Source organism: Onychostruthus taczanowskii, unplaced genomic scaffold (genome assembly GCF_017590055.1).
Source record: "Onychostruthus taczanowskii isolate IOZ18803 unplaced genomic scaffold, ASM1759005v1 scaffold44, whole genome shotgun sequence".
NCBI lineage: Eukaryota > Metazoa > Chordata > Aves > Passeriformes > Passeridae > Onychostruthus > Onychostruthus taczanowskii.
The window spans coordinates 2,357,049-2,379,202 of NW_024501903.1; the positions used below are offsets into that span (position 1 = coordinate 2,357,049).

The 22,154-nt window shown below is 40.0% G+C and overlaps 1 protein-coding gene across 1 annotated transcript in view; it reads right to left on the bottom strand.

Annotated features, from left to right (window-relative positions):
• TENM4 (teneurin transmembrane protein 4) overlaps window positions 1-22,154 on the bottom strand; it is a 591,112-nt gene that overhangs the window by 117,388 nt on the left and 451,570 nt on the right. The window contains exons 14-15 of the mRNA XM_041414180.1: window positions 20,105-20,305; window positions 2,667-2,852 (exon numbers count right to left, since the gene is read on the bottom strand). Of these exons, the coding sequence (XP_041270114.1) occupies window positions 2,667-2,852; window positions 20,105-20,305 (387 nt within the window). The remainder of the gene's footprint in view (window positions 1-2,666; window positions 2,853-20,104; window positions 20,306-22,154) is intronic.

The window sequence follows — 22,154 nt, forward strand, 5'->3', positions numbered from 1 at the left end:
GCATCAATTTCCTAGTTGGGAATTAACTGGGGTTACTCTAATGAAATCTCTGAATGTGAGCAGTCAAGACAGTACATTCAGTGACACAACTCTTTGTAGGAGCAAACAAAATTAATCCACCGGGATCAGAATACCTTGAACACCATAAGGAAGAGCCTCCTATGACCTACAAAACAAAAGGATGTCTTACTCTCACACATGCTCGGCAGGAAATGGAAGAAGTGTCCCCTACTGGTATGGTCCATTTCTACCGTGTTACCTGCACACACGGCAATGCTGGTAAAGCATCACTTCAGCAATGGGGTTTTATGCTTGTCAGTGCTAAAGCAAACCGGGCCATGACACAGACATATACGGAATTACCATCAACAGAACAATTTGCCATGCAGGGAAATTACACAAGGACAAGGGGAATGCTTTCCACGTACTTAATGTAATTCCAAGTCAATGTCCTTTCATTTGTGCCAACATAACTAGCTTATTACTCCTGCTAAAACCATTCAATTTTCCTGGGTATTCACAGCTTTGCCAAATCTCCTTTACATTCTACACATTTGTCAGTGAAATATTCTGTAGGAAATAGTGTTTACAGCTTCAGAGGCAGGAGACTATGTACAAATTTGTTTTTAAATCACCATGCAAGGAGATGAGGATGGGGGAAAGTGAAAAGAAACAGAGCTGCTTCAGCACTTTAAGTGTCCAAGAATGATTCCGAAACCAAGGCAGAACTGCAACAGGAAGGTAGCAGCACATGAAATGAGAGTGTGCACCAGTAAAATCTCAATGCTGACTGCATTGCAGTACTGGCCTTCCCCATGACAACATTTATACTTAGAGTGAGGAATACTACAAATAAATTTAATTACCATGAAAGATAAAAGCTTGTTGTTCGAAAACAGTCCAGGCATATCAGCTGTGTGGAGAATTATCATATACTGAACTAATGGCATTTTGGTTTTACAGCAGAACTAATAAAATGGCACTAAGGGGATGAATCAGGCTTATTTTTTTTTTTCCCTGCATAAATAAATTCCATACAAAACTGTCCCCTGGATTTGGAGCTTTTTGCTGAGTTTTTTATTTAAACTCTTTAATGAATCTGTGCTGCTTTCCAAATCAAACTGCTTGAATAAAAGTCTATAAAATAATATTATGGAAACAGGATTTCAATTAACACAGGACTGTTCTCTTTTCATTTTAAAGTCATTTAAGAAACATGGGTTTTTCAATCCCTTTCTCAGGAAAAGAAATGAAAGCTGCTAGGGACATCAACAAGAAAGCAGAATGCAACACCTAATGAGACAGAGGAAGTTTTGAAAGCTAGATATTTTTCATTAGGGGGATGCATGTGGAGACCATAATGTGATAGGGTGACATTAGCATAAATAAGTAGATAGGTAGAATTGAGCCACAGATATGGTTTGTACCATTATCCTAATGCTGAAATTAAAATACTGAGATCAGGCTTCATTTCCTGTCTTTGCGTGTGCAAATGCACCTGGTCTTCAAGCAAGGGAAGTGATGTCTCATATAACTAAGCTGCTAATCCACACAATAACTATGCTGATATTTGCCCAGGTATTGCTAGTGGTTAGTCTTGATGAAGTGTGATTTTTAGCTATCATGACACAATGAAAGTAACATTGAGGTAAATTTTCTTGTTTTTAAAAGAAGCTGATTAAAATAAAATTACTAAAGGAGAATTTTCATTCTGGAACAATTATTTTAAAGTCAACTGATTTTTTTCAGGTCCACACAGGCATTATTGATAATAGAACTGGATTCACTAATTTAGTTTTCTATTAATATAGAATAAAAGGTATCTGGGGAGTTTAGGGTTACTGATTTAATAGCATGACTACGGAAGGGGAACTGAAGAGGCTGAATGCTTGACAATCAGAAAGAAGGAAGAGGGGAAAAATGCATTTAGTAGTTAAGTGAGAGAAGGAAAAAGGTGAAGCCAAGGCAGTTCATTAATGACGCTGCAAATTGCTTAATATGAGAACTGAAGCTCTTTGCATGATTTAGGCATATTGTTGGCTTCTTATTAATAATAGCATCCATAATAAGAGACATGACAGAAAGAGCTCACAAGTAGTGCCAGTGCATGAGGAATATACAAGCAAAGTGAGAGGGAAGCGAAATGGTTAGAAAGGTAGCAGAATAGACAAGGGATAAGCAAGACAGAGTTAAATACCAGCCAGAAATCATCTGTCTGCAGTTTCCTCTTTTATACTGACAAGCAAAGTGACAGTACAAATAATGCAGCAAATAAAAGGAAAGAAAACTTAAAATCAGATGCATGTCTCTAAAAATGCTATCACCATAGTACAGAGGAGTCTTGGCAGCCACAGAAAGACCTCTCAAGAGAGGTGAAGTGGGATGTTTTCAAAAAATGCTTCTAGCTGACATTTGAAGGCTTGTCGAACACCACATAGGTGTACTTCATGTCTGATAATAAAAAATATATATAGCCATGTCACCAACAAATGAAAGGACATATTGTCTTGTTCCCACATGAAAATGTATGATGTCAGAATTTGAAATCCAAGAACAAAGGTGCTCATGCTACACTAGATCACACATATTCAATTAAGCATGCGCCTTTTCTCCTCCCTGATCATCAATTATTCTCTTAAAAGGAGTCGAGTTTTCTTTCTCCCTACCAATAGTGCAGTGCTCTCCATTCCAGCCCGGGCTGCATTCACACTTGCCATCCCGGCAGGTCCCGTGCTCATTGCAGCGCGGGTGACACGCTCGCTGATCACAGGCTGTGCCCATCCAGCCCTCCTCGCAGCGGCAGGTGCCTCCAACACAAACGCCGTGTCCTCCGCAGTCCGCTGCACAAATCTCTGTGGGAGAGGAGACAACAGACAGGAGGGGATATGGGTGGAGAGAGAGAAGGGAGAGGGGGAAAATCCGGAGTGTTATTGTCAAGAAAAGCAGACACACTTCACTACCTCGCCTTACTGGGCAATGAAAGGAATTCCTAGAGCTCATAACACTAATCCTTCCTGACAATAAGAATCTAATAAGTATATTACAAAAAAGAGATGGACATGGATTGCAAGGGTCTGCTGTGATTGATCCTCCTATTTGCTTTCTAATTCTCTTGCACTCCTCAAGCTTTTGTGATGCTCAAATCCAAAGGGGAAGGCTCTTCCAAAAAGCAGAACGGAAGTCACATTTAATTAAAATCTGGTTAAGTGTGGAAACAATGTGCTGATAAACTACTGATGCTAAAGTTACATGCTGGCAAAGCATGATTATGACTTTTAAGCCACGGTTTTGGGGATGGGATTCATTAAAATCCTTATTCTCTGTTTAAATTTATGAAAGGATATTTCTATTTCTACCAAATCTGCACATCCTGTATGTCCCTATTCTCCTACTACCCATTAAAAATCCCCTCTCAGACATTCACAGGTACAACTGTATCTTTCGCGAGCCACATGCACTGGAGCTGACAGGATGGTGCTTCTTCCCAAGTCTTACCAAAGTTAATGGAAGCACGGTCACAGCCAGATATTTTGGTACTTACCGCCAAAAAGCAAAGAGCTAAAGGACCTTGCCTTTTCAGGGATGATGGCCTTCCCAAACCTCCCTGAGCCCCAGCAGGCCTGAGGACATAGGCATAATATTTTTATCCAGCACTAGACTTTTGTCTAAAACCTGGCATAGCCTTGGCATGAATTTGGGAAACATGTTTTTATCTACATTGTACCTGTCTGGAAAAACAGAGACTTGGTGGAGAAGAGATACCCATGAATCAGGTGTTAAAGTGCGTGTTACCACCACTACTATACAGGACTGATTTCAAGGAAAAAAACCAAAGCCCAAATACTGATGCAGTGTAGCACTGCAGATGAAATGAAATGAATCTATTTCTTCTCCAGACTCATTACTTGGCTGCTACTTTCCATCTCTCATAAGCCCTGACTATACTCTCCCTTCCTCAACTGAAGGAGAGGCAATTCACAGTATTTCAGCCTATGAGGTCTTCTCTCTGACTTCTGCCTGGCACTTCTAAATTCTCAAATGTTTTGACCTCAAGCCTTCAGCTTCACTGAGCCATTTTATAGATTTTACAAGGTAAGGACACAGTTCCTTTTGGGGATATGGAGAACCGAACAGAAGAAATGCTGAGCAGAGCTGGTCTGGAAGCACAGAAAGGGGTACCAGGGTACTCTGCAGTGCACATTTTTTCTCTGTGTCACTGGCTGCATATAAAATATTCAAAACTACTCAGCCTGCATTAACATCACACCTGACTGAAATTCAGCTGTACTTAAGTTGCTTTTAGTCTTTTGCAGAAGAATACTCCATTTATAGGACACTTGGGCTGTTCAACAACTTTTGATATGCTCCTGATATAGGGCTGGAACCCCCACTTCAGCTCCAGGAGGAAAGATCCTCACAGCTCCACCACAGCAGAGAGCTGTGAGGTCTTCAGCCCCTTATGAGGAAAAGGATCAGAGTGTTCCTTGGAGAACGGTAATTTATGATAAGAACAACAGTAATGCCTGGCATGCCTAGAAACACCTCATTTTTCAAATGTGGCATGAGAACAACTTTTAGCTCTTGCTTCCCAAAAAGCTCAGGGTGGCAGAACCGCTTCCAGTAAAACTCCTTTTACTGTAGCATCACGGATGTCTCCAAACCCCTTCAAACATTTACTCCTATATGCTTAAGTCTCTTAGTGAAAGAGAACTCTGGAGTTCAATTGGGCTAAAGGCACTCAGGAACTTGTCTGCATCATTTAGAATAAAACTTGCTGAAGTATTTGGGTATCTTGGCTACTTAAACAGAGCATGTGTACACACCACTTGCTGTTGAGATGTAACAGAATACAATGTAGGATTTATTGGAAGCAAATAGAAATTACCCTATCAAACAATAAAGGCATGGCTGAGGAAAGGCTCGAGTTGCTGTCAGAAGTTTTTACTTTGCATCTGGCATCGAGAAACAGATTTTCACAGCTCCTAACTGCGAGGGAAGTAATATCATACTACAGTACCCGATAAGAGCATAAGGGATGGGGAATTATTGAAACCCATCCTTGCTGAAGGGCTGGAGTCCAGACATGTGTTTCTACTTTTTTCCCCAACTGCCAGACAGCACTGCAATGGAGCGTGGGCTGGTCAGGGTGGTAATGAACACACATAACCTGCAAGTTGGTTAATAGAGCAGTAAAGATGGACTAAAAAAAAGGTAAATTTGGTTCGCCTTGGCTGACCTGATAAAGTCTAGGGGAGGATAAAGGAAACAGCAGATTAAAAATCAAAAGCTAGATTTATGCTGCTAAAATTTCAGCAAGCTGACAAGAAATACCTTGAGAAAAGTATAAAGTCTGAGAGTACTGGTATTTAAACCTGAACTTCAAAAATGATTATTGTAGCCTCTGGTGCTTTCCAGCATGCTTTTACCATAGGGCTACTCAGACTGCAATCTCTTCTCAGGTTATTAGTTTACATTCTTTATTCATAAGCATTGAACTTGGATCTCAGAATATAAAATAAGATGTAATTTTTCTTGCTCCCAGTTTACCAAGCAATCCAGAGGATGCCAACTTGGTCACTTCACACCTTCATTATATCCTGTTCTTCCTCTTTGTAAAAAATTCTTCCTTATATCTAGTCTAAATCTACCCTCTTTTAGTTTAAAACAATTATTCCTCTTCTTATCACTGCAGGCTCTATTAAAATATCTCTCCCTATTGTTCTTATAAGTCCCTTTTAAGTAGTAAGAAGGCCACGATAAAGTCTGCCCAGAGCTTTCTGGCCCCCATGCTGAACAACCCCAACTATCTCAGTCTGTTCCCATAGCAGAGGTTCCTCAGACCTCTGATTATCTTTGTGGCTTCCTCTAGACTTGCTCAAACAGGTCCATATCCTTCTTGTGTTGGAGACTCCCACAACTAGGTCCCAGAGCTGAACACAGCACTCCAGTGGGGTCTCACAAGAGTGGAGGAGCAGAATCCCCTTCCTTGCCCTGCTGGCCACACTGCTTTGGATGCAGCCCAGGGCACTACTGACTTTCCTGGGCTGTGAGAGCACATGGCCAGGTCATGCCCAGCTCTTTGTCCATCCCAAAGTCCTTCTCCTCAGGGCTGTTCTCAATCCCTTATCCCAAACCTGTATGGATACCCAGGGTTCCCCTGACTCAGATGCAGCACCTTTCAGATAAAGTAATCAAAGCATAAAGAAGGGAAGTGATGGATCCACAGGTAAATGTGAACTCTGAGAGAAGCACGTGAATGTCTTGATGTCCCAATATGCACTCTTGTGCCCTACAGCTAATATGGAAATGTCAGATGTCTACAGATTGGTGCCGAGGAAAAAAACCCAGAGATAATAGTAACAGTGACAGTCAGAAGCCTTCCTGGAGTTATTTAAAGGTGTCAAACTAGGATAAGGGAGTGCATTCAGAAATGGTGAGAGAGAAAAAAAATCATGTTCTGAAAAGCAGAGTCTCTGTGCAGTCATTCCTATGAAAAAGAATGGAAAACCCCCTGGGACATTTACATATTGACTGAAATATTTCTCAGGCAACATGCTGCCAAGGAACAGTCTTGCACACGTGGGCCAGGGATATGCACTTCATGGTATAAACAAACAGATCTTAGGCTAAGCCAGAAAGGGAATGCTGAGAACCTTTTGGGTTTCATCCCCACCTAGCTGAGACCCCAGCAAACCACCACACAGAAGTGTGCAGGTTCCAGGTTATGAAAGTGTAATTCATATATAACAGATATATGAGGTGGTTTGGACTCCCAGGCCCCAAGGGCTGTAATGCAGACTCTCAGCTGTGAAGAACACTTGTGAAACAATCTACTTAGGACAGTCTCCCTAAAATGTAGTTTAATTATTTCTGATAGGGAACCAGGAACCAGGAACTCCCAAAACTATATCTTGCACTTAGTGCCAGTTTAAAGATAGATGGGTACCTACAATTTAAATAGCCTTGCAACACACAACCTGCTACATGCCCTGGTTCTTTACAACACAGCCTTCTTAAGTGCGCATAGGTTTCTAATGAGTGATTAAATAGTCAGAATAGCTTTTACTTTTCTTTTGACATACTAAGAAATGATCAAAATGGATTTCAAATTAAGCTTCCACTTAAATACATGTCTTTTTGGACAGAAAAAGACAGCTAAGGCTGTTTTACAGAAAAAGGGCAGGTGAATAGTTTCTTTGTCATTCAGTCCCAGGGACAGAATTTGTCACCTTTGTTCTTATTACAAACTGCATTTTTTGGTACATTAAATTCTGTTGTTAAAATTAGAGGACATGATTAGCTACCATCTGAGCTGCATGAACAAATGAGAAGGAAAGCTTTTAATTCTGCTGTTACAGTATTCTCAGACTGGCCAGCTGCACTATATTGATCCTGCCTATTTAAGCTTAGTTAGAACACTCTGCCTGTGCATAAAAGACCTGCCTGTTAAATATTTTCACACCAGCTGTTCCCAAAAGGTGACCAAATATTTCCTTTCATCTTTAATCTCATCCAGTGTTTGTATGAACAGCTTAGCCACTCCTTATCCTTTCCTAGAGGTGCACTGGTTTACCTCATTCCACAGTGTAGCTCTCAAAGCTGCTTGTAGTTCCTTGAAAAGAGGGGATCCTCTGAGTAAATCTGGTGCCCAATTCTAAGAGCAAATATGAGGCTTAATGTCCTCAAAAAGTACAATCAAGAGAAGCACCTCTGTGATAAACACCTATATAGGGAGTGTTACCCTATATTTTGCTTCCTTATGTTTGTACTTACCAGAGGGCACTGATGGAGAGTAACTGATTAATGGATGTAGACTTTTTTCTAAGGAATCAAGTTTGTATCAACGTTCCCAGCTGGGGTTTTGTCATGTTATTGTCTTGGAGTGATGTCTTGCATTGCTTGAATCTCACCTCACATTATGTCAGCCCTACCTGAAGAATTGAATTGAGCCTAATTGCCCTCGGTGGGTCAAGAAGGAAAGACAGATAGTTCCAGAGGATGAGTCACTTGAAACCTCTTTCATGGAGTATTTCTGGAGCAGACGGTGCTCAAGGCATTGTTGAGCTTAGGGTGATTCACCCAGAGATCTCAGGTTATCAGAAACATTACTCTCAGGAAAGGATAATGCCATTCCAATACAATTCTGCTTATTTTTCATGCAAATAATTAAAAAAGAAATGGCTCATCTTCAGTTCCAGGACTTGCTCTGTTTCGTCACTGCTCACCCCCACCAGGAACCAGCCCATTACTGGGGCTCAGAGTAACCTGGTCTAGTGGAAGGTTCCTCTGCCCACAGCAGGGAGATGGGAACTGACCTTTCAAGATCCTTCCAACCCAAACCATTTTGTGATTCTGTGAGGCCTGACTCAACCACCTGCTGGCTAGTTTTTAGACAAATAGGTTTCTTTTTTTGGTTTGTTTTTTTGTTTTTTTTTCTTCTCATTATCTCCTTATGACTGGGACTTCCTTCTGGTCTGTTAAAACTGCCTCAGAATTCCTCAAGGCTCTCTTAAAAATCCTAATCCGTCTTGAATCCTACCCAAAATCATGCCAGTGGCTGCTGACGTGTTTTAACTTCTCCACAGTGTGTTGATGAAAACTGTAATGTAATTTTACTCTGTCTCCATCAGCATGTCTCTCTCTGTTGTTGTTCACTTAAAGTTTAAGAATCTCAACTATCTGAGGCTAAGATTATCCTTTTTGTTCTGCATTTGCACTGTGCCAGGTATAATGAGGTCACAGTCCATTAACAGCACTTCAGAAGTTAGAATACTAAAGCAATTACTCATACAAATAAAAAACTTGTACCTGCTTCTTTCTCTCTCCCTTTTTTTTTTTTTTTTTGCATATCCTGCTAAAAACTGGCATCAATCTATCCCCTTAAGAACACAAAGTCTGCTATGATGTCTTTGATATTTCAGAAGAAAGTGGGGAAAGAAACCCATCAAACACTAACCCAACAATGCAGTGCTTTACTCATGGCCCTTTTTAATTGATGGAATAGACACAGGACCCTCCAACACAGGAAATGGCATCATTCAGAATTTCATACTATCTTCACATTACATTAAAGATTTGAATTGGGAAAGGGATAATGATGTTAATTTGTGCTTCATTTCTAGCAAATCCATTTTTACATGTTTACCCCTGTCCCCCCCCACATATCCTCAAACTGCCTTGACAACAGTTTAAAGCTTTCCAGCTTAGAGAAGAGCAATGCAGATGAAAATTTTTCTTTAGCATTCATGTGATGCAGAATCAGAGATTTAGCTGCTTCTGACCTGTCTGCTAAATCCTTTAATAAATATGGATTTAGTGCTAAAATATAAGATCAGGTGAAATTGCTCAGAGCTTCCTGAAAACTGGGTCAGTTCCACTGACCTTCAATATATTAATAGAAAATTTAATAATTAAAAATCTGCCATAACTAGGATTTTTCCATTTCAAGCTGGCTCATTTGAGGTAATTTCCAGCCTCAGACAGATTTTTTTTTTTTCCAGAAAAGCACAGGAGAGAGGCATTGCACGGAGCTAAAAAGCTGAGTTTGGTGAGGAGCTAAGCCTTGTTTTCACAACCTGCTTTAGAAGGCAATTTATGGGGAATATCTGGAAAAAGCAAGAAATATATAGATGAAAAAACCAGAAGGTGTGTGATCAGCATGATTTAGACAGCAGTGAAGTGCTAAAGACATTCTTCATAACAAAACACATTTTGCAGTGTTATGAAACTCTCATTCCTGTGATTCGATAACTCTGTAGTGACATGAACTCCTGTGCTGTTACTGAAGAAGACATAAAGCACATTAGCTTTTAAAATCATTCTTTTTACAAATGTATAAGGAAAGGATCAAACTAAAGAGCAAGAAAAAACCTGAAAGAAGAGGTCTGGATTTTATGTCACTGCCACTAGCTGATCTGTACCATGAAATCCTCTGAAAACTATCCTGGCTTAGTAGTGAACAGGGAATGATTGTGTAAGTTCTGTCCATGTCATTAATTGAGGAATGTATTTTTCCTTCAGAGATCATGTCCTGAAAGCAATGTATGAATAATTTAATGCCTTTAAACAAATAATCTGTTTATCTATTTTTAAAGCATACATCAAATATGTAAATATTACTAATGTAGAAATAATAATTATTATTTATGTTTATAAATATAAAACCTGTCCTTTTAGGAGGGCAATCAAACTTTTGGTACTTTGATTACTCTCTGCTCCACTCAAGGGCCTCAATGTGTTTTACACAGCTCAGTAAACTGAATGTAACTAAAAGGTAACAGCTATTTATTTTCTTTCCATGGATGAGGAAATCATGATTAAATGATGCTCTCCAGAGACTGAAAATGAATCCATCAGCTTTGCTAACACCCCTCATCAGGAAGAACACTGACCTTCAGAAATGGCTTTGAAATGTGACTTGGACACCTGAATTTTCACCTCCTGAACACAAAACCCTGAGGAGCATCCTGGAATGCCTGCATTGTGGAATGCATATCCTGCATTACAGAGGGACCCTAATCAGGACACCTGAATTGGCCTGAATGCTGATTCTTGCCAGCTCTGCAGGAGGACTGAGTACAGGTCTTCAATACATGTGCAGGAGGGATAACTGCAACTCTGCACTTGCAGGAAAGATTGGGTACACACAAAGGAGGTATAAAACACAGAACAGAAGAGGAGAGAGATTTTTCACTCCAAGTGGTTGAGCTGTATCTAGGAGAAGGGCTGATGAAAATCCCTAATTAAAAAAAGGACCCATCTCTGGCTCTGGCCCTCAACTAGACACAAAAGTTTAACCCCACTTTGGCTTTCCCCGCCCCCCCAGTTTTCTCCTGGTATTTAATTCTTTGTTGCCATAAACAGCTTTGTGTTTAAATGAAAGGCTTCTGCAAATTCCCTTCTAGGCCTCATTTCTCTCTGGAGATCTAAATCAGGAATCAGGGTGCCTCTGAGATTCCTCATTTGGAGATGAATAAATAGTCCACAGAATAGCTCCTCACCTGAGGACGTGCTGAGCAGATCCAGGAGATGTGTCCGTAACTCCTCTGGAACCCACCCTCCATTTCCAAAATGAGTAATGAAGGGGTTTGTTATAGTAATATACTTAAACTGATGTATGTGTGTTCTCCAAGACTGAGCCTCTAACCCTGTAACCATACAGGATTGAGCACAATGGGATTATTGGGAATTGTTGCCAGAAACAGTAACAGTGGGAACGGGAGTACAACAGACACAATTAGCTGCACAACGTATACTGGTACAGCTGGGATGTCTTTTAAAAAAGTATCTCACTTTGAACTGCAATTTCAGCTTGCTTCATATTTGCATAAAGGTCTTCCAGTTCCTGTCTAGAAAGTTGTAATTCTGTGCAATGAAATTCCATTAAACTGCTGTGGTGCTTTTTATCAGTTTCTACTTCCTACAGTATTTATACTCTATTTTCATCCTTGCCTTAAATGGTAAGGACTGACCATCACTTTCTGTCTGAAGCATCTCCTCTACGGCTGTGATTTGCTTTCATACTCGTGTCAACCTTCCATTTATTTATTATTATGAACTCTACTTCAAACTGTCTCTTATTGTAGAATAGCAGGACATTAAATGCCAGGTATTGTCAGGCTTCAGTCTTGGAGCTGAGATTTGTTGAATAAAAATAAATATCCCAAAGTGCAGGATTGTATTTTTCTCTTTGATGCTTAATTGAATCTCTATGCTTTCTGGGATGTGTTAAAGCTTCCCAGAAAAGAAACAATTTCTAATATATTAAATGAAGTTCCTAAGAAGGATTCTTCTCTGGGCTAATTTCATTTTCCTCTCTGTCCACAAGGAAGAGATAATTTGACAGTAGAAAAATGTTTTGTTCATGCTTAAAAAGAATTGATTTATTTTCCAATTCTGTACATTTTGGTTTTTTTCTAAAATAACTTCAACAGATCAGTCAACAGTGTGTGCTGAAGTGATCACAAGCTAGATTTGCTTGGGATTCCCTTACTCAGAGCTCAGTCCCAATATGGATTCCTTTTTATTCAGACAACATTTTGCCAAAGAACTTAGAAGTTTTATTGTTATTCATCTTCTTTGAAAGGAGACACAGAACACGTATGAAACATGCAGAGCTGACATATCCAGAAGTTAGATGCTTGTCTATCCATACAAATGAGATTAAGCAGTAGCTGTTCCAGAAGGTTTCTGTTTGCTATGCTGTCCATATGCCTCAACACTGATCTGGAAGGATCACCTTTACTGAAAATCATCAGAGTTCTCTCCAAAGAGCTTTCTAACTTTCGTCTGCCAACGTCATTAGTAAGTGCCCATTAGTGTAAATTGTGATGATAGTTTTTAGAGTATGAACACCTTGTAAACTGGAAGGGGGCAGAGAGAATATAGTAATTCCAGTGCATCCACTTCAGACAGCTTATTAAATCATGGATTTCTGGGCTTTAGTAGACACCAATCCACCACATGACAATCATTGGTCTTATATTGTCTTTTTCTTTGCTTAGTTTTTATGTTACTCTGTTTTACTGACTCACAGACTCTTTTCCTTATTATCTAACCTTGGACATTCCAATTGAGAATGATACATAGAATCATTTGGGTTGGAAGGGACATTAAACACCAGTTTGTTCTACTCTCCCCGCCCCGCCCCACCACAGGGAAGGACACCTTCCAACAGAACAGGCTGTTCAAAGCTCCATCCAACCTGGCCTTGGAACACCTTCAGGGATGAGACACCCACAGCTTCTCTGGGCAACCTAATTCGATGTCTCAAATATTATCTGACAAAGCTGAAAACATCCAATAAACTTTTGCAAGAACTCTGATTGTGATGAGCTCCAACTGGGTTGGAGTGTAAGGTCACAGTCACAGGAGGTATCTACCAACAAGAGCATGGAATTGACTGAATGCCAGTGGAGAAGCCATGACATGGGACCTACAGCTATCCTTGCTGAGCCATGAGTGACTTTATCCAGCATAACCAAGGCAGATCATGGCAGAGACTGACTCTGTACAAGTATCGCCCTGCTGATATTGCAGCAGTATCCTGGTTAAAAGTAGGAATAGTCAGCAGCAGAGGTCTAGATTAAAAAATTAAGAGGCTCCTCCTTTCAAAGGAGAAGCAGCCAAAATTTGGTAATCTGAGACCTAGTGTTACAAATGATAAGTTCCCAGTGATACAAGCAGACATTATAATTGCTCAGTCATCCTCAAAACATGGTATTTTAATAATACTCTGCTTTAAACATGGAATTTAGTATCTTGTGGTGTGAAATTTTTCAAACTAGTCACATTAACATGAGCCCCACTGAGACCAGTACAACACTGCTGTTTTCAGTCAGAAAAGTCCACAACACAAAGCATAATTGATCCAAACAAAAAGAACTTTTGAGCTCATGGTGTGACTGCTGAGGTCACATTTGGAGACAGGGAAGAATGTTGAACTGAAACTGGCATGCTGGGAATTAGCCCTAATCACTGTAGGAAACAAACAGGAGACGGAATAGTCTTCCCACTGCCCTTTGTAGGGGTCCATAAATTTTCACTGATTACTGCTGATACAAGAGAGAAGCTTTGCTCATCATAGAATGCCCAAGGTCAATAAGAACCAGGGACTGCTTGTTACACAACTGGACACACTCTATTCTCAGCTTGAGACATGACCTAATCAGAGCAAATGCTTTGTGATCTAATGGTCAGAGACAGACTGATGATATCATTGCTTCCACTGGTTTTGGCTAAGTCAGAAATGACAGCTAGAACACAAGTTTTCAGTTCCTTCAATCTTCCCTTGTCATTGTGTCTGACCAAGACTGCATGGACTGCTGCAGAAAAAGGGTTAAAAATAAAATCCTAAACACATCCCAGAGCTGACAGAAGTTTGATGCATCTCTGGTTGGCTAGGAAAACGTCCTAAAACAATTTCTCAGTTATCAGACTTAAAGTAGGAATTAATATTTGAAAGGTAAGTTATATTTTCTGTCTTAGTGGGAGTTCTCTCCCTCATTTTGTTATGTCCCTTTCATCTGCTGAGCACAAAGATACTTGGACTTTTGAAGAATTGGACTCGCCACAAAAATAACTGCAGCCCATTTCAACTATTATCTTTTTTCCACCACATCAGGGTCTCCTTACACACATTTTTAATCAACAAAAGGAAAGAGAGTAAAAGGATATTCAAATGAAAGCCTCCCTGAATGCTTTTATTTCAAAGGTTTGGGCAGATTTTAGTCTTTTATTGCATTTTCAATAAAAAGCTTAGAAGCCTTTAAAGGCTAAGTTCATCTTGGCAATGGGTAGGATAAAATCTGTGCTCACACTCAACTACATGAAAAAATTCATGTTTTTCACAATGACAGTTCTTATTAACACTGTTGATTGTCTAGATTCACTAATTTCTTCACAATCCACAAAGCAGCTATCTGCCAGGCAGAACCTGCGAGAGCCTTGTGGGTGCACTGGGCTGCATATACTTTTCCCTTTGGGAGAAAAGTTACTTCTCTCAGTACAAAATAGAGAAGATCACAAGCTCAGAAATCAGCATGTTATGCTTCTGAAAGGCAGAGGATGAAATTCCTGCTGGTACAAAACATCTCCTGGCTTTCAACCACCATTAAAGGACCAAAGTAAGGCTTTCATGGATGAGTCTGCAATTTAGGTATTGAGCCAGAACAGATTTTGATGGTATCTTCTGAAGACCAGCTTTGAAGACACTGTGCTACCAAAGTTTCGACTGCCCCAGACTAATGTTTCTCATAGGTCTGCCATGGTAGTGAGATGAACAAGTTACAAGCTGAAGAAAGAGCATTCAAGGTGGCCTTTGAGTACATAGCTGTGTCTAGCAACTTTTTCTTAAGTGACGAAGATGTTTATCAATTTCAGGTGCTGCATCCTGAGGTTTAGTTCTCTTTTTCTTCCTCATGTGTTTTAAAGCTAAGAAAAAGACAAATCAGCAACTTCTTAAGCATTAAAGTGGTCTTGGTCTGTAGCATAGTACAAGCCTCTACCATGTCAGAGCTGATGTTATATCCATCTTTTACAGAGACATTTTTACCCCTGAAGAAAATGACTGTTTAAAGGAAGACTTAAAGGAATGTTTTCTAAGGATGGATTTTTATCTTGGTGGCACTGGGCACGGCATGAAATTAACATGGGATTTTGTTTGCAAAAGCTGACACTGGTAAGCCCAAGGAAATCAAGTTTTATCACAGATGTTGTGTTAGCCATGGTGCTGTTTGAACAATGGGATATGACATTGTGGGATAAAATGTATAAGAACTGCTTCTGTGACTGTGTGTGTGTGTGTGTATACGTGTGTGCAATAGTCTCCTGCACAATTCCTGGTGAAAAAAAGACATTGCAATGTAAAGATGCATCTCCTTCAGCTTAACTCTTTAAAAGTTCATTCTTCATGGTCTCTTTATCTATTAATTGGAATAGAGAAAAGATGCCTGTTTCAATGAACTGTACCAACTTTGTGGTGGGGAACTCTTGTGTGCTACCTGAAAGACTCTCACCATTGTTAATCTATACTATGAAATTGATACAAAAAATTCAGTCATTACCATTAACTGATACAGGGTCTTAAATCTAAGAATTGTTTGTGAATAGCCTTCAACTGATCCATACTCCTGCAGAGTAAATAGGAGCTTTTCCACTGACTCCAATTCACTCTGCAATAATTTATAAGAATATGGCTTCCCTGCAACCAGAGACATGGATTCACACACCATGCTAGTTTTATTTTAAATCCAACTTCTCAGCCTACTGAAAGTAAGTAAAGTCATGGAAGGTGGGTAAATACCTGGTCTTCTGCTACCCTGTGGCTACTCACACTATTTCCCCACTGAGCTTGGAGGACAGGTTTATCTAGGAATACCTGCCATACGTAGCTCTCCACAACCCTGTAGCAAAGATTGATAATTTGTATTTCCTTAAGGCAAATTTTAAATGCCTAAATATTTTTGTGATCATAGACCTTCAAAACAAAGTGTGTCAGTAAGTCACTGGGAAACAGCATTTCATCCCTGCCACAGTGGGGACAAAAGGGCAATCACAAAGTCAAATGGCATATCCTCAGAAAACCATGTACGCAGCAGAAGCAATGAGAGGAGCTATAATAGGACCAAAGTATTACATTTCATGAGATATGGTCATGCAAGCTCAGCCTCAGTCTCTGGCCAGGCACGCACTCTCAAGTCTTTTCAAAATATGATGCAAGATATCATAACTTCTTACTTCTTTACTGAGGCCCAGCTTCCAGTTTCTAAGTCTTATCGTTAAATGTGCAGCCCACGATTTTATGTCTCCACTGGCAATTTAGGACTACCACATACAAAGTACTATTCCTATTACTGCTTTTTTCCAGTGTATTTTTAAGGGTCTGAAGTACTGCCTGGATGTCAACTGTGCATAAACTGCATGAGTCATTATGAATGAGTGATGGAGAAGGGATCCTTATCTGCACGCAGGTCAATCTACAACCACTGTCAACTGCTCAGGAAAAGTCAGTACACTTAAGACACAGAGAACATAATTTCTATTGCTGCTTTGTATATTCAACTTTGTAATGATTTGAATGAATACTGTGCATGTAAAGATGTCAACCACCAAAGACAGAACAGTGTGAAAATCACTGATTTAAATTTGAGGAGAGTGAAGGACAACACCAGATAATTTAATTCCTTTAATAATGATTTTGCATCCAAGCCTAATACTGTTTTGATGGGTCTGGGATTATACTGATGCATCAGTGAGATCCCTCTGGTAAATGGTGCATTGCCCCAGTGCAGAAGACATGACTCACCTATTCATTTCACTGCAGTCAGCAAACATGTCTTATGGTATGCAGTGTGCTGCCTCTTGATTAGCTAGAAATAGTTGGCCCAGCTTAAATAGGTCAGGAGTGAGACTATATCAAACAGTAATCACATGTTTCACACTGCAGCACAGGCCATTTCCTTCTTCCCACTACACTTAGACAATAAAAGGTTAAGAGACTTGCCCCATAATGGCTTCATTAGTTTCCAGATAGGGCTCATAAGACATGAAGGGAGACAGCTCCTCAAAAGCCTGGGATACAGAGGATCTGTGACAGCAGACTGGAGGAATGGAGTAAGGATCAGTGTTTCCTTAATTCTCTTTTTTTACCAAGCATTGACTTGGACTTTTTAGCTGAACTGGGTTATAAAAGACTTTTTTGAATTTGCTTGTGCAATAGTACTAAGATGCAAAAGGGAAGTGACTTAATTATCCCATGGAGAAATCAAAATACCACTTCTATTGCTCAGTACAAGTTATCTCTTGGAATTACTTCTGTACTTTCTCTAAGATACCCTTTCTAGTATTTAGGAATCAGCCAAAAAAACCAGTGTATATTGAGGGAAAAGTGATCCTACAAACTGTCCCTTGCATGAAAGTGTGGAATATGTTTGAGAAGCATTTTCCCTGATGACAATTCTGAGGCAGTACAGCAGCAGCCCTGTCTCAGCGTGTCTTGGCACTGGGCAGACACAGAAAGCAAAAAAACTCCAAACCATATAACTACTTCTTCCTACAATGCAGTTCAGAATGGGAATCTCTCACAAGAGGCTGAACTGGAACAGCTTGTCTATGAAGGCTAAGTGGAATGAAAAAAGATAATATAAACAGGAAATAGAAATCTCTGTAATATTATTCTTTTGTGAAAAGTGAGGGTTTTATCCAGTAATCTGTGTTCTCTAAGATTACCACTAAAGGCAGGTAAAATCTACCTACTTAGCTGAAAGACGCAGTCTAAGGTTCAAAGAGGCTCTAGTTTCACTTTCTGCATATGACAATCCACAGACTTCAGCTACTGCTTCCACACTGCCTGATAACCTAAATGAATACAGCACAGAGCACTGTAGACAGGAGCTACTCTTAACTTCAAGGTGGTAAGAGCTGGAAGATGCACTGTGCCTGTTCATATTCTGGGTTTTCAGATAATTATGCTGTTTCCAGGGTATGCCTCTCCATGTGGTTTATGAAAGGGGCTGTCCTTGGCACAAATCCACATGGGCACAGTTCTATACATTTCATTGGGACTGAACACATCCTAACTGCTTTGCTTAGCTGAGGGTGATTTCTGCAAGTACTTAGCTCTTTCTCGTAGTAATTCTTCTGTTCTGTTTGGTCCTGTTTTACAGGACAATAAAAATCTGTCCCTTTTAGACCCTTCTACACAACCTCCACCCCAGTGAGCTGGGCAGTGTGTCATTACACGCAATTGCATGCCTGCTCAGTCTATTTTAATGATGCAAGAAAAGTATCACATATCCTGTGAGTAAATCTGTCTTTCAAATCAAGTCATCAATTCAGTGGAAAGGTCTGGGCTAGAAATGGAAGTTTACAAATCATCTTAGCTGTGATTTTAGCTGTGAGGCACAATAACCTGAATGTTACAAGCACCTCAGTGAGGAAAAAGGTCTTGGAATGATGCTCAAATTTGTCTCAAATAACTTCATGCTGCCAAAGAAAGTTTGCACTAGATGGATTTATAAAAGCAGTATAAGGAAAACTTATAAATCATCTGTACATGACCCTGCAGGTTAGCAAAGGGAAAGTGAATTCTGTTTGCACATTGAAATAAACATTTTTCCAAATCCATCCCTGAAATAAACATTTTTCCAAATCCATCCCTGCAATCTCCAAACCTCTGCACAAACACAGAATAATGACTCAATTATGAACTATGCTACAAACTACAAATACATGACTGCCTTTTTCCTTATGGTGGTTTTAAAAATAAACTCACAGAGTATGGGATTGAAGATATTAATATGGGGAAAGGAAAAGCCTGGCACCAAATGTATCTTCCTTACAAAGCATGATAGCTTCCCTATGTACATCTGTAAAAGTTTTGATGTACCTATCTTCAGCCCCAGGCAAGTAGAGTAGGCCTCCTCTTCTGATTATTCCTCAGTCAGTCCAGTGAATTTTACTTTAGGACAAGCTTCTAACACCCAGCCTAAATGATGACTGTCAAAAGAGTTTTCTTATATTCTTAGCACCAGTTTATTCAGTGTGCCTCATCCTTGGAAATGAATCTCTTAAAATACTTGCAAACAGTTAACCTGATTTTCTTTACTCATGATAGGAATTCCTCAGTGAAAAAGTTGTTTATATAATTTTTCTACTATATCCACTCTCCTAATAGCTCTTTTTTTGGGTTGCTTTGCTGAAAATTCCTTTCATTTCACTGCCTGTACTGAGCTGCCCTGGATTTCTGGCCTAGTTCCACTCCAGTTGTGTAAGGTATAGAAACTGTTATTGCTGAGGTCTCCTTTTTTGTGAGCACACAGTACAGGACAAAAGCAAAAGAACTGATGTTCTGTAGGTTCTAACTATTTAATGTATTTCACTATTTCTTAGTGTGGCCTTTTCTAAGAGCTAATTGCATTTGGAAGAAAAGGGTCCTGAACAATTTTTCTTTAGCCTTCAATTCCCACACCTGATGCAGATTTTGAGCAGATGCCCATTCAGAGGAGGAATGAAGGTCGCTGTTTCAAACCTCTACACAAAACTGCCCATAAAAATCTGTCTTCTTGGTAGCTGCTTGTACTAATAAATACTTTCACTCAGTAAACTTATTTTTTAGTTGGCAGAAGGCAGTCTTTTAATATGAACCTCATGAGGCACTCATCCTCCTCTAGCCTAGAAAAGCACAAGCTTTGAATTCAGAAGGGAAAGGAGATGGGACAGATTACCAAATCGTCCTTCTTGTTTACAGCCACTAAAGATTATTTAGTCATCTCCTAAAAATCAAAACAGACACTTTAGTGGTCCTGGGGTTCATCAAGAACTATCACCAGAACAAGAAGTTATATGTAGACCATCAATTACACTAACAGTCATATAATGAACAATAGCAAGCTTACGTGGCTTTAATTGAGCTTTTATGATATTACTCTATGCTCAGCAATTGTAGCAGAATTATTTAAGTAGTTGAGCTATGGAATTTCTCCTTCCACTCATGCCCTACATGTGCTTCACTGTAATACATCTGTAGCACCTTTTTTGCAGAGTTACATCTGAGTATTTCACAAAGTTTAATGAAAGACCGACAGTAAGTCAGCGCTGACGTTACCGATTGAGCAGTCGTGGCCAGTCCAGTTGGGATCACAGCTGCAGAGTCCAGTATCCGGGAGGAAGGTCCCATGACCAGAGCACTGATCCAGACAAGTGGCTCTTGGGGTCTCACAATTTGGTCCTCCCCAGCCAACTGAACAGTGACATTCTCCTCGGACGCACACTCCTCGTCCTGAGCAGGTAGGATCCATGCAGTCCACTACATGTGAGAAGGAAGAGGAAGCAGACAGGGAAAGCAAATGGGAATTTCAGGAAAAAAAGCTATCAGACTGCTGTCTACACAAACATATTTACACAGTATCTCAAGGTTTCAACTAAAGAGCCCTGCTGTGAACAAAACAGATGCTTCATGCAAGAAGTCAGTGGCCCTAAAAGGCAGTGAGACCTAAAACACCTACATGAAAAACAGAGAAAAATCTAGTGATGAAATCCATTCTTTTATGCAGGTCTGCACTAATAAGTGATCTTTCTGGTAAGAACAGCCTAATATAAAATAAGATTAGAATAAGAATAATATTCTATTGTACATATAGTGTGTCTTCATTTATTCCATTAGAATAACCTAAATTACTATTACTAATGAAATGGAAGCTGAGCCCTAGTTTTCTGAGAGAGAAATTTGCATAAAGATTCAGCAGAAGCTGACATTCTTATTCAGCAAAATACTTGCTTAAATTGAAGAATGTGCTTAAATCAATACAGGTTTCATGGAGACTTAAAGAAATTTCACACTGAAATATATCCATAGACAGTTTTTCTGGAATAAGGATTAATGCAAAATCATGCCTTTTTAAAAATGGTGTTCTTCTGGTTTTTTTGGGTTTTTAAAATCAATTAATACTCTTTTTTAAATGTTTGAGGTTTACTTCCCCGCCATAAAGAGGCACTTTCCTAACAAGATTGGAGACCATTTAGTTAGGGGTATAGCAACGTACACCAAAAGACCAAATGTACTCCCTCCTTGATTCCTGAGTTATGTGTTTTGTAGGCAACTGTCAGCTGCTCTGCCCACAGGGGAATTTCACCCAGCAATTGAAAAATATGAAATGCACCAGACACCCTCCCAGAAAAACTGACTGGAGGAGTCGATTTTCTATTTATAGATAAAAGCTGATAGGACAGCCTAGAGAAATTCTTCCCGTCTTCTGAAACAGTGTGTGGCAGTTCCCTGGGGATTGGTGACAAGTGTCAGTCTGGCTAACCAGCACAGGAAAACTGTCCAGCTTCTGGCTCTGATACAGCAGAGCAGAACATGGCTACCGCACACATGACAGGTTTGTGGTTCAGTTTTTACCCCTGGAAAAGCTAATAAGAATTCCACTGACCTGTTTAAGATCCAGAAACCTTAAAAGGAAACACAACAGCTGCTCTGATAATTCCCTGGATCCTCAAACCCTTCTCAGCCTGAGAAGTAATGGCTCAGTTATTACTATCCCAAGGCACGAGAGAGAATTTTCTTTTTTGTTTGATTCCTGGAGCTCTGCTCATAGCTGGAACAATCCTCAAAAATTTTAAGAGGCTGGAAAGGATGAGTCCATAAATCTCCTTCACTGCTAGCAAGCTGGGAGTGAGGGTGCCAATTTTAGCATGAGACCCTTGAAGCCCTGGCCCTGTTCTTTCTCAGCAGTAATAAGTATGAAAAGGACTAAGGGACGGAGCAGCAGCCTTGTCCGTTCTCAGCAGATGGTTTGAACATAGAGAACAAAGATCACAGGCTAACTGACAAGAGGCTACCTCCAGGCAATTAATCATCCCCTCTGAAGGTCAGTTGGGAAAAAGGTGAGTTTTACAGGGGCCTCCATCACAGGAGGCAGACAATCTGCTATCTCAGCTCTAACACAGACGATTATAGGAGGGGAATGTGCATGTCAGAACCCCCCATTTATCATAATCCCAAGGCCATTTTTCATGTTGAAATGAGCCCTTTCAGAAAATGTCACACACAACGGCTACTTTAATCTCAGCCTCACTGGATCTATCTCTTTAGGCTTTCTGCACCATTGGAAGGGCCCTGGGACAGGATTACAGGCTTCTGCTTTCTTCTTAAT